At 36.0% G+C, this 13880-nt stretch overlaps 1 protein-coding gene across 1 annotated transcript; it reads right to left on the bottom strand.

Annotated features, from left to right (window-relative positions):
* Positions 1–1330: 1330 nt before the first annotated feature.
* On the bottom strand, positions 1331–13319 carry LOC112500210 (26S proteasome regulatory subunit 6A homolog). Its single transcript, XM_025103578.1, has 10 exons — positions 13171–13319; positions 12958–13074; positions 6262–6369; positions 5864–6055; positions 5594–5785; positions 4463–4581; positions 4258–4345; positions 3750–3869; positions 3525–3665; positions 1331–1521 (listed from the first exon to the last, which is right to left on the bottom strand). The coding sequence occupies exons 1-10, from the start codon at positions 13285–13287 to the stop codon at positions 1444–1446; spliced, it is 1272 nt and encodes a 423-aa protein (XP_024959346.1). The 5' UTR covers positions 13288–13319; the 3' UTR covers positions 1331–1443.
* Positions 13320–13880: the final 561 nt, after the last annotated feature.

The raw sequence follows: 13880 nt of genomic DNA on the forward strand, positions 1-13880 counted from the left end.
TAATTAGTATTTAAAAACATTTATTTATTGATTTGTATTTGAAATTTTGTATTAATACATGTTTAAGTCCCAAAATACATATCCACAATTTTATAAATGTGTAATAATTTTTTTAATTAACTAAATGACAATTCTATCATTCATAATTGAGAGATTAACGAATTCTCTATCTCATAATTAAGAGTAGAATTGGAAAGTAGACATTATTTTTTGAAAGTTGACACTTACTTTGGAACAAACTAAAGTAGAAACAGTGACACTTATATTGGGACGGAGGAGTATTTATTTTTGTTATTTATAGTCATCATTCGTCTTATAACAATGAATTATTCTCTATAGTATTTTAGATGTATTAATGATCAGTTAATATTTTTTCTTATTATTTATAGACTAAATTTCTATTTACCACATTTTTTTGTACATATAATTAGTTATCGTGCGATTTAGACGAACACTTATTTATTTTTCTTAATAAAAATCGCAAAGGTATCATCCTCTTTTTAAATAGAAAAAAAAGTCATCATCAATCAGACAAACAATGCATAAATTATTAACAGCCCGTCGTTATTATTACTCATTTTATTTAATTTTATAATTTTATTCCTAAACAAATCCCTCTCTCTCTCTCTCTTTCTCTCTCTCTCTCTCTCTATATATATATATATATAAATTTCACTAATTAGATTTTATCAACTTTTTCGAATAATTTGAATACTATTTATTGATGATTCTATTAACAACTAACATATATTTATATAGAAATATTTGAATCATTAACCAATGTACTTATGTGCTACCATGCAACATATGGTTCCCACATTAATTAAACATAAAGATCTTAATCATAAATTATTAAAATTAAATATAGTTTTTAGGTTTCGTTTCGTTTCGTTCGGATTGAATTTGAATATGAATTCTATTTCACTCAAATCTAGAATTTTATTAAAATCCCGTAAATATTGGATTTTGGAATCCTACAAGGATGATTGATGTTTTACAAGATTTCCTAGGATTTGTATATAAGAATATACTAAAAACCTTTGTTTTAATTATTTTTTATAATCATTTATAATTTGTATTTATAAATAATACAATTTAATTTTTCAAATCGTACAAATCAAACACATCAAAAAGTCCAAATCCAAATCCTTGCACAAAATCCAAACCTTTAAAACCATTTTATTAATGCAAACATCGCTTTAATGTTTTATACTATATTTTATAGTTATATAACTGATTTTTACTTTATTTTATATTATATTACAGTAATTATTTTATTTCACTGCTGCTATAAACTTAATTTAGAAGTAAAAGCTAAACCACTACAAAATGCAAAAAATCACATCTATCAACAAATTTAAATAGAAGGATGTTATGCAATAAATGAGTTGATAAAGGTTGTACTTGCACAGCACAGTACAGTACCCAAACTAAAACTGCAGCCTAAGCATAGTAATTTAAGGTTGATTTTTTCTTGGCCTGGACTTGGATGATCCCCTCATTGAAGTCTTCATGGTTCACCTGAAATCAAAACCAAATCATTTTTAGTGCAAGCTACACATTTTTTATTTAAATACAATTCTTCTGTTTATTATTTATATCTACCATAAAGTCATGGGTTTAAAAGATATCTATCAAAAGAAGGCTAAAGATTGGTTAAAAGATAATTTTCCCAAGTGTGTAAATCTGGAAGGAAGGTGTACATATCTGAACAACAAGTTCAGAGTTGAAGGAGCTGAAATGTTTTAAGTCCTGAACTCTGGAAAAAAAAGTCCAGAGTTTGGAAGACTTCAGGGTTACTGTAAAAAGACTAAGGGGCCGTTTACTAAACACTTACTTGGTACCGGATAAATTTCCTTATCGGATGAACATGAGAAGGGCTAAGAATCTTACCGGGTAAGAGCGATGAGAATGATTGAGAGTCTTACCCGGTAAGTGAGGATGACGACTCTTACCCAGTAAATTGTTGCATTCGATATGTTTTGATATACTAAAATCTTGGGCATGAAAATAAATTATAGCGTTGATTCCTATCGATAAGCGCTTACTGGGTAAGCAATTGGGTAAATGGCCCCCAAGTACAAGAGCTTCAGATATCTGACCATGTTGAGTCGTGAGTTCGGCTAGAAAGTCTGATTAGCATAATCAGACTTTGGGACTTCAATGTTTTAACTCTGTGCTCGTGCAAGCTTAGAAGATCGAGTTCAGAAGACCAGAACATATTGGAACACGTGTCTTAATCATATTGGTCTTTCATTTACAGTCGTGTAACATTAGATTACTCTTCAGAACTTCGTATAAACACTGTTTTGCCTTCTAGAAAGTTATCTTTCCAATCTTATCGGATCTATTTTCGCTCTATAGAGATACTATGTACGCTTGTAACCATTTGACATCAATGACATGACTTCCAAGCCCCAATCTGTGTTCTTATTGTTATTTATACTACTTTGTGTTGATTACACTGCCTCTTAGATCATCTGGGAACCTACATATTCTCCTAAATACCCCCTCCCAGGTTATTTTATCAGTTTCAACCACCATACTGTATCATTGTTCAGTCCTCCTTTAGGTTCTTTTCTTTTTTGACAACCATGGGTGTCTGCGCCAGCTTGCAAACACTTCGACTAACACATGTGGCTCTGTAGTCAATAGTCATGCAAACCTCCAATGGCCCTAACAAGGCTTGAACGACAGCAAATCCAATGTCTTACCAGTTAAGTTATCCCGAAGGTTATTCCTTCCAAAATGACGGCCAATTAATAACTATATGGTCTCATTATCCAACTACCACTCCTAGAGCTACAACACTATGAACCCTTTCGGGTAGCTTAACTGGTATGGCACTGGGTTTGCTCCTTAAGATGCGTTCACCGTACAGGACTGGTCGGGCTCGAGTGAGATACGGGGGTGAAAGAATTTTGAAAGGTTTTAGGGTTTTAATTTGACATTGGTAGTTTAGTAATTTTTCAAGTCTTATCTCATGTCCCTATTTTTGTTCCACCTATTTTGGAGGTAAAAGAAAATGCATTTTTATCCCACTCTATCCCATCATGTCTCAATCTAGTTATCACGCCAAACATGAGACAACCAGTTTGACTCCCCTCGGGCCGGTTGAGGTTTGTCTAGCTTTTAATTTCAGGCATTATGTGATTAGTCGAGGTGTGCGATGGACACCCAAGGTTATCCAAAAAAGGTTAATATGATCAAATCACATTTATGGTACCGACATAGATGGTTTGCTTGCGCTGTGCAGGTGAGGGTAAAAACAAGGACACAGCTCACGAATAGACGTCAAGAATGTATGCATATACACATTTGAAGCATGCATACATGTATCTATATGTTTTTTGAAGTAATAAATATTTATATACGGCAAATTAAACACACACACTTCTCCAATTTGGTGAGACTTGAACCCCTGACCTCCAGAAAGGTGGGGTTATCGCATACCGATGGGCCAATGGCCCTTTGGTATGTTATATCTATATGTTTGTGTACAGAGATAGGAGAGGGAGTGAGACCTCAGTGGCATCACGCCGAAGAGCTAGCATGCCTGCTTCCACACAAACAGCTTTCAGTTGTGCCCCGTTGAAATCATCTGTAGAGCGAGCCAGCTCTTCAAAATTGACATCTGGATGAACATTCATCTTCCGAGAGTGGATCTAATATGTGAAGATCGAGTTAGCTAAGTATGCTAAACAAGAATCAAATGTATAAAACCAAGAATGACTTGTTTGAAGGTGCACCTGCAAGATCCGGGCCCTTGCTTCTTCTGTTGGATGAGGAAACTCAATTTTACGATCCAGCCTACCAGAACGCATCAGTGCTGGATCTAAAATATCTGCTCGATTTGTTGCAGCTATCACCTGCAGTTTACACATGAAAAACGTAAACTCTGGGGAACCACAATAAATGCATTTTTTTATGAGAAACATGTGGACACCACACAATAAACTTCAAAATATCTCAGAAAGTATCTACGATTATTTGTTTCAGTATCAAGTACCGGAATTTCCCACTTACAAAATCATTTCCATCATCTTCTTATGTTCGACGATTTAAAAGAGGAGAAATGAAAGCCGGTCTCTTCAATTCTTTTTATTTTCCCAGTTTAAGGACGAAAACACAATGATCCCTCCAGATTAAAGAGCACTCGAAGTAACGAAATGAATGGACAGCTTTCAATCAGTTAACTGCTTCATAAGTCAACACGATAGAAAAAACTAACAAATCGACTATATGTCGAAAAAGTACCTTTATGCGCTCATCACTGCTGAAACCATCCAGCTGATTAAGTAGTTCTAACATAGTTCGTTGGACCTCTCTGTCCCCACTAACTTCACTGCATTTACAAAAGAATGTATCACTGGATATGTTGCTTACGCCCAACCCCAGGAGAAAAAGTAAAATGAGTATATAAATAATAAAATTTGGTCCAAGAGCACTGCAATAGACATACCTGTCAAACCTCTTTGTACCAATAGCATCAATCTCATCGATAAAAATAATGCAAGGAGATTTCTCTTTAGCAAGTTGAAATGCATCCCGGACAAGTTTTGCTCCATCACCAATAAACATCTACATCCGCAACAAAGAATCATCAGTAACAAGTAAGAATTAAATACAAAAAGCATAAAGTTACCAGAGAAACAATACAGAATGCATATACATGTACTAGAAGTGTACCTGTGCAATGCAGCAGAACATAAAGCTAATTGTAAACTAAAAATTAAATCTTTAAAAAAACTTATGATCTTTTTGTTTTTCGGAAGTGGATCAATTGTGAGATAAGGATTCCAAAACTCTCTAATATTATGTTGTGTATTTGGTTAATTAACCTTTATACTTGGGAAGAGTAGTTGAGGTTTCCAAAAAACACTATCCTTAACATTTAAAGCAACGCAAAATAGGAACATTTCTTTTGGAAAGAGAAAATAGGAATATTTTAGAAATTGAAAGATTTTGTATGCATTAATAATATATACTCAATGTTTTATAAGTTGTACCCTTGAAAATTTAAGAGCTTTCAAGGACAGAAACCTAAATGCTTAATAATATAGTATAGACATGCAATTATGCATTAAACAGCAATCCGCCTTTGCTAATATTTGAAGGCCTTGTTGGTTCAGTTGTAAACATGGTTAAATAATAAATACTTGCTCCCTCCTATTCTGATGCTTTGAAGGCAAAATCTAGTTAATTCTATAACCCAGAAGAGTAAGGTATCTCACTCTAGTTGGTCCCGTTTGAAAATGCATGTTTCTTGTAGGTGATGAACCCAATCCAAGTAGTTGTAATTCCCCATGTGTAGTGAGATAAGATCACAAACGATAAGAATTTTGGATATGAACACCTAAATCTAATGACCACACGAATCATAAATACACCTCTCCGTCCAGAAGAAAGCATTTGGTGAAATAAACCAACCTAACAAAAACGATACTAAATTTTGAAGCAGCCAAAAAACATTAATGTGTATCCAAACAGCAAGTCAGTGATAAATACCATGAAAAGAAGAAAACTAAATCATGGCAATGCTTGGTAGTTGCAAATGCTTATAGATAATAGAATACTAGAAATAGCTATACACCTGAACAAGTTGGGGTCCTGCTAGTTTCAGAAAAGTGGCATTTGTTTGAGCAGCACATGCCCGGGCCATTAATGTCTTCCCCGTTCCTGGAGGTCCATACAAAAGCACTCCTTTAGGTGGACGGATCCCTAATTTTTGGAATCGTTCTTTATGTGTCATTGGCAACACTATAGCCTCAACTAGCTCTTGAATCTGTTATAGGATGAAAAAAAAATCAATTTTTGGATCCCATGAAGTTTATTCTTTCATTATATATGGAAAATAGCTTGCCTGCTTTTCAAGACCTCCAATATCATTGTAATCTTCAGTTGGTTTTTCATCAACCTCCATGGCCTTCACACGAGAATCATACTCTGATGGTAGTGTATCCAAAATCAAGTAACTGTCTTTATTCACACCCACCAGATCACCAGGCTTCAACTTATCTGGATCAACAAGACCAACGACAGGCAGAAAGATGGTCTGCAACGATACATAACTATCAGCATACCATCGACTTTTATAACACATAGTCAAATGAGGCAACATAACTAGCTCAAACCAATAAACTACACTTTCCAGCTACAACTGCATTAGACTACATCTAAAAGAATAACCCTTCTAAAGTTTTGGAAGGAAGATGCAATAAAATATAATTAAATACTACATGCATGATGTGTTGTGGTTACCTGACGAGTAGATGTTTTTAGCACAACACATTTACCCTTCCTTTGCGAGTCAAGATCAATATTTGCGCCATCTTCCTCAGCTTCAACCTCTGGGTTCATTTCCAAAATCTAAAGCATGCAAGATATATCAGTATAAGATTTCATAATGACCATGCCATCCACCAATTAAAATAATAAAACACATGACTTGTATTTTATAATGATCTCCAAGTTTTAGGAGACATCTGAATTTCAGCAAGCCTATTGTAAGACCTGACAATTCACTTGATAAAAGGCTTGTATATTTACCATTAAGAGGGACTTCTTTATCTAATCCTTTAACTGTGTGAAAGTGCCAGCAAATCTTTCCAGCCCTGAAAAAAGGGCTACATCTCATATTAAGCTAAATTTTCTAGATTCTACTATGCTACATCCCCAAAAATTGAAGTTCCATTTGCAGCTGCAGATTGGGTGAGTAAAACATGTCTAATAAGATTTATAACAGTTTTCAAGATAGAAGTGACCTTTAGTGTGTTTGACAACAGAGATGGTGACGCCCAAAAGGCATGATATCGCAAACAGTTCACAACTAGGATACCATAGGCATCGGAAGAGCAAAAGAGGAACAAGAAAAGGGGGAGAAATTTGAGCATATTAGCGGTGCTCCAGAGGGTGGTAAAGAAAATACAAAGAGAAGTTAAATAATGCCAAAAAAAAGCAAGAAGCAAATACTGAAGAAATGCTGATGCCCTGTGGCTCGCAAGAGAAGTGGGCTTTGGACCAAAGAGGAAGATCAAATATTGGAACATCAAACGATATTATCAGACCACAGAAAATCCAGGTGACATGATTAGAACATTAGCAAAAGTTGGCTGTGTGGACATCTAGAATTTCACCTTTTGTGGTGATTTTTAGCAGGTATGGGTTCAGCTCAGTATTCTGGCATAAAATTTAATTGCAATCGGGATGCCAATAACTATTAGTTCAAAAGAGTATTGATGAGAGGGATGAATTGTTGAAATTGTGACACAACCATCAACACAGGGCAGAGCCTATGGTACAAGAAATGCAACTTTGGCACACGACATTGAAGTCACAACACACATTTGGACGTCATCTATTTGTACGTGACATTGATGATTGATGTCACGTTGGATGTTCCTCAGCAAGTTGCAAATATTACAGTATATTATTAGCGACTTGGCGGTGTATTAGACAGTGGCATACAAAGTTGCTTGGCGACTGGCAAGTCGCCTATGGGACTGACAGAACTTAGATTGCCACTTAGAGAAAATTTATTGATCAATCTATTACCTTTCTTGTTTAGCAAATAGAGAGCAAGTAATTCAGCTCCTCAATTGTGTTTGAAAGTAATCATGTACTCCATTGATTATGTGCAATACAAAGAGTCTCTCTTCTCATGTTGATGTACACTATGAAACCGATAGTGGAACCATGTTAATATCTCGTGTCATTTTCTTGATTTCGATATTTCTATGCACTGATACATGTGTTTATGTTGTCATTACTTTGATCATCATCGTAGTAGTGTGTTTGAGGCATTGTTGAGTTCATTGTTGATGTGTATTGATTTTTCATATTGGTTGATAAGCACATATAGATCATGTATAGTTTGGGACTCAAGATCATTGGTTGGTAATACCTAACATGAATTACTCCTCAAGGGTCACACTTATACACAAAATATTACTATTGTTTTATTATATAGCAGAAAATTTACATCGGACTCCCAAGCATGCTATTTTATGGGTGTTTCTAGAATGATTCATTTGATGCTTTCACATTTAGTCAACACAACCAATTTGTATAAAACACTTGTAACTTGTGAGTAGAAAAAATATTGCAATCAGGACAGGTAACTCTGGCTGTTTGGTTCATGCAGGGGAATGAAAATGAGAATGAATTTTCATTCCCTCCAATTAAACTTTCAATGAAAATTTGGGCTTGTAGGGGAATGGGCCATCATATCATTACTTTCATTTTCAATCCCATTAATTATCGGTTAATACCTCCGACCAAACACCTCCTAATTAAAGTCCAAACCATATAATTGGTGAAGCTATATGTATATGGGGAAACCAATTCATAATAGTTGGGTACAAAATTATCATTTCATTTGAACGACATGTTTAAGAGAGAGCAATACCATTTTTATGGAAATCGGTTAGCACTTAGCAACCCCAAGTGGGTGCTAGGTAATCTCATCATAGTTCTGTGTCATTCTTACGTGGTGCTTGATTGGGTTATCGGGGATAGGGATAGAGAATGGGAATGGGAATCATTAATATTATCATTCCCCACTTTTGCCTTCAATCCTCCACAGCCTACTGACCACTATCCCTCACTCCTCGCTCACCATTCCTCATCCCTCGGCCTTCAGCATGGCCCTCTGGCTACGCTCTCTGCTCTTGGCTCTCAAAGCTCCATTTTTTACTCAAGCTTCACTTTCAGCAACCAAACTCATTGCCACAGTCTGTTTCATGCCTTCACCCGCCCAGTCCACCACCCATTAGTCGCCTTTGCAGCCACACTTGGGGTTAGGGGTGTAAATGAAGCGAGGCAAGCTCGAGTATTGGTATACTCAACTCGAACTCAATAGCCATTTTCCAAGCTCGAACTCGACTTGAAAACACGCGAAGTAGTTAAAAACCAAACTTGACCTTGATAGCAATTTTGTAAACTCGAGCTCAAGCTCGTTTGAAGCTCGAGGAGATCTTAAACTCAAACTCGAATTAAGCTCAAACTCGAGCTCGAAGTGGGGTGCTAGGTAAACTCATTATAGTTTGTTGTTGTCATTCTTATGGGGTGCTTGATTGGGGTATTGGGGTAGAGATAGAGAATAGGAATGGGGATCATTAATTTTGGCTGGTTGAATATAATGGAATCAATCATCAATTGGTATGGGGTAATTAAGCATTAGTAGCTAAATTGGGGGGATGAAAACTTATTCCCTACTTTTTCCTTCAATCCTCCAGCTTACTGACCAGTGACCACCGTCCCTCTCCTCACCCACTGTCCCTCATCCCTTGGCCTTCAGCATGGCCCTCGGCTACACTCTCTGCTCTTGGCTCTTAAAGCTCCATTTTTTACTCGAACTTCACTTTCAGCAACCAAGCTCGTTGCCTCAATCTTTGTTTCATGCCTTCACCCGCCCACTCCGCCACTCACTAGTCACCACTGCAGCCACACTTAGGGTTAGGGGTGTAAATGATGTGAGTCAAGCTTGAGTATTAGTATACTCAACTCGAACTCGAAAGCCATTTTCCAGACTCAAACTCCACTCGAAAACTCGTAAATAGTTAAAAACTAAAGTCGACTCGAACTCAATAACAATTTTCTAAACTTGAACTCAAGCACATTTGAAGCTAGAACAGGTCTGAAACTCAAACTCGAATTAAGCTCGAACTTGAATCAAACTAGAACCAAGAACGAACTCGAACTGGAACTCAAATCAAGCTCGAACCAAGTTTACTTGTTGAAATTTATGAAACTTAAGGGTCTTTTATTATAAATTATAGAACTTAAAGGTTTACTCCTAAATTATATAAAACTCAAAGGTGCACCTCATTCATCAAGAAAACAAACTTACCAACTCTATTCACATCCCTCTCTTTTAACAACACCTCTTCACCCTTCCTTTACTATCTCTCTTCTAATGTAGAACAACTTCACAAACCTTTTCATAGTTATTTTGCCTTATTTAATTATGATTTTCATAAATAAAAAAATTGATTAACTCTTTTAGTAAAAAATGAACAATTTTGTTCAAATATCCAAAAGTATACAACAATTTTCTTTTATTGGTAAGTTTATTAATAATAAGTTTTACAAATTATATTATAAAACTAGTTATATATAAAAAAATTGAGTATCTCACAAGCTTTTAGAGTCAAGTATTGGGTAGCACAACTTGACTCATTAGTATGTCAAGTCGAGCTCGAGTTCAAGTGGGGCAACTTGAGTGGAATGTTGACAGAGTCAATCTCGAGTAGCTCGCGAGAATTTTTAGTTTCAGCCTGAAAATATTTGTTGGTTATGATACAAGTTAAAAATACAAAAGATGAAACCAAAAATTTTCCTTAATTCCATAAAATTTGAAGTTAATTCTAAACCTCCTTAACAACGGTAAAGCAAACTTCAATCATGTTACCATAAACAACCACTTTCGATCCTTCAAATTAAAAAACAAACAAATTCCTAACCATGCACATTTTTGCTTATGATATTAATACCCAAAGCTACAGTATGCTAATGACCTAAACCTTTAAAAATTTATTGTCTAGAAAATCGCCAAATCGGAACTTGTCATCATCCATGCCCTCTTTTACCAACCCAATGGAACAAGCCACATCACCATCAACCTTCACATCTACCACAATCTTCCAAAAATCCTCTGGACATTCTCACTAAAACCTCTTCATTAAGCAATTTTTAAGTAATTTTATTTTACCCACATAACTAACCACGTCGTATTCAACCCATTGTCTCCAAAAACGATCTCCTTCGATCATCGAAACTTCTTTCTGGAATTTAAAAAACCACATCACGAGCACATAGACCAGACATGTAAACCAGAAACAAATGACGAGATCTACTGAAAGCATGTGTTGTACAGCAGGTTCCCAAGATTTTCTCATCATAGAGGGTGTCGGTGGACCTTCATTCTTATTGAAGAAGTTTAGTACTCTGAAAGGCAAACTTAAATACCATTTCAGATACCCACTCAGAAACTTACCAGTTTTATTGGCGACTTATAGTGTGATGGGGGTGGGAAGGGAGGTGGTAGGTGTAGGTTCGGCTCCAGTAACAATTTAGCGTCGTAGTAGCATATGAAAGGGTGGGACGGTGCTAGTTTTAACGAGTTGGCAACGAAACATGACCGGAAATATGTATATAAAGAGAGTAAGAGAAAGAGAAAGGGGGTGATGGAATATAGGGAGTGCGTTACAAGTATAGTATTAGGGTTTCATCATCACCTATTCACTATGGGAGAGAGAAAGAGGGGATAGGGGATTAGGTTACAACTATATAATTGTTTTATCATCTGATCATTATTAGAGAATAAAACAAATTTATAGTCATAGCCCTAATCCGAGAATAAAACAAATTTATAGTTGTAACTCTAATCCCCACCTCCACTCTCTCTCTCCCGCACCAGCCATAGTGAATAGACGATGATGAAAGCTAATATTATACTTATAAATAGACTACTCATTTCCTATATTCCCTTACCCCCTTTCTTTTTCTCTTACTCTTTATATACATATTGTCGGCCATGTTTCGTCGCCAACTCGTTGAACTTCCTACCATCCCACCCTTCCATATGCTATTATGATGTCGAATTGTTAATGGAGCCAAACCTATACACCTACCATCTCCCTCCCCATTCCCCATCAGATGGAAGGCCATCGTTTAAAAAAAGTTTCTGAGTGTGTTTTTGAAATGGTAATTAAGTTTGCCTTTCAAACTATCAAACGTCTTCGATAAGAATTAAGGTCCACCGGTTGGGGTTTCTTTTGTTTCTTGGTTTCTTTTCTATACAAACACCTAATTTTTCTTCTATGTTTTTTCCAACGTTTCTGTTGATTCTTTTGAATGATCCATTTTACTTTCTGATTATTTTTCTGAAAGATGCATTCGGATTTGGATTTGGATTTGGTTTTTCTCCACCATTCCCAATGTCATCCAAGTATTAGCAATGCAATTGAAATACCCATTCCCATCCCCCAAAACAAACCAATTTTCCCCTTAGTGTGAGTTAGCTCAAAAAGCTAATCACTACCATTTCAACTTCAATCAAGCAACAATTTGAAATCAGCATTGTCTGTCGTATCTTCATAAAGCATGTTAATGTGGGGGATAAAATACTCCTCAAGGGTGGATGGTATTATTGTTGTTTCTTGTTGGATTCTTTTACAATTGATCCATCAGAAAAAATTGCATGACTCCCAACTATGCTACTTTCGTAGGTGTTTCTCGAATCGGTTCATTTGATGGTTTCATTTTCAACCAACCCCAACTGATTTGTAAAAAACCTTGATGGTTAGCTCAACTGACAATAAGGCTTTGGCCTCTAGCCTTTGCCCTTTGGGGCTTCTTCATAAAGGTATCGGTTCGAGTCCCTCTAAAACTACTGGCAATTTTTCTAGGCTATTCTCCAAGCTCCCGGAGGATTAGTCAAGGTACAAGCTGGCCCGAACCCAGGGTTAACAAAGAAAAGAAGAAAAAACTAACTCGTAAGAACATTTAAAACTTGTAAGAAGATAAAAAGACAGAAAGTTCGACAGAAAGCCAAGTGAGTCCATCAACTTATTTTTCCTTTTTACCCCAGAGAAACCAAAACTAGTGTTTGCTATTGTTGTTGGATAGGGCAAGGCATGTTAAATTATAACGTAATTGAAACTCTTGGTGCACAAATTCACAAACCATCTACTATTCTCAGAATTGTTATCATACCAATGTTTCATACATACTTCGAATAGGAGCAGCATGTGCTCTCACACAAAGTTTGAGCGCATTTCAAAAGAACATGTTTCTCAAAAGAAACATGTTTCGCCAAACAAACAAAATAATCTCACATCAAGTAAAATAAACATCTGATGCTTACAATTCTTTCAACTACCTTGTAAAAAGAATAATGCTAACAGTTCAATTTTAATCGAAAGATGAGAGTCAATAATCGAATATCAGGGGTACCTCAACGATGTTTCCAACCAAGTAAGGAAGTTGCTTGTTAAGTTTAATCTTCTCCTGATTTTCCTTAATCTTTTCCTTAAACGAATCCAGTTCAAGATTCGTTCTCTGCAATTCCTCCTATTCATCGTCCCAAACAAACAATTCCGAATTTAGCAAATGCAAGAGATACAACGAACTAAAGGGTGAAAGAGAGAGAGATCGATGTATAAAAACCTTGAGGATTCGAATCTCGTTATCAAGAAGACGAGAAGCCCTCTGGATATCTTCGGTGGACATCGATGCCAGCTGATCATCCTCGAAGCTTGTGTCCTCTGCCATCGCCGTCGCCATGTTACCACGAAGAGAGAGAGAGAACGGAGGACCGGCCCTGTAAAGCTTCAGTCTTGGGGAGAACGTAAAGTACCAATGCCGGAATAGGTCCAACAGATGTCGGGTCGGGTCGGTCTCCTCTTGGTACCAGATTGAAGCTTTTTTCGGGGCTACGGGCTTGTTACCAGATTTTTTGGGCAAGGTTGTGAGGCCTAATTCGGATAAATCTTGAATAAATGTGTTGTTACGTTATCAAACAAGCATAATAAAGGGGTGTTTGGGATTGCTTATTTGAAACATTTATGTTTTTCTATAAAAGTCATTATTAACTTATTATAAGTTAAAATGGTTTAACTTTTTCAAAAAAATTTTATTATCGGTTTGGCACCGGTATAAGCTGTTTATCCAAACACTTAAAAGTGTTTATTACTGGTGTCACATCGGAATAAGTCAATAAATTGTTTTTATAAGCAATAAACGCTTGATAACCATTTAATGTCTTATATTAGATAGTTACCGCGTAAATCGATTACAACACCTTTTTATTGACAAATGTTTTAAAAATGAGTAAATGTTAATAAGGTTTCATGAAAATTATTGCACGAGTCCCTAAC

This window comes from Cynara cardunculus (assembly GCF_001531365.2).
Source record: "Cynara cardunculus var. scolymus isolate 2C chromosome LG 17, CcrdV1, whole genome shotgun sequence".
Lineage (NCBI taxonomy): Eukaryota > Viridiplantae > Streptophyta > Magnoliopsida > Asterales > Asteraceae > Cynara > Cynara cardunculus.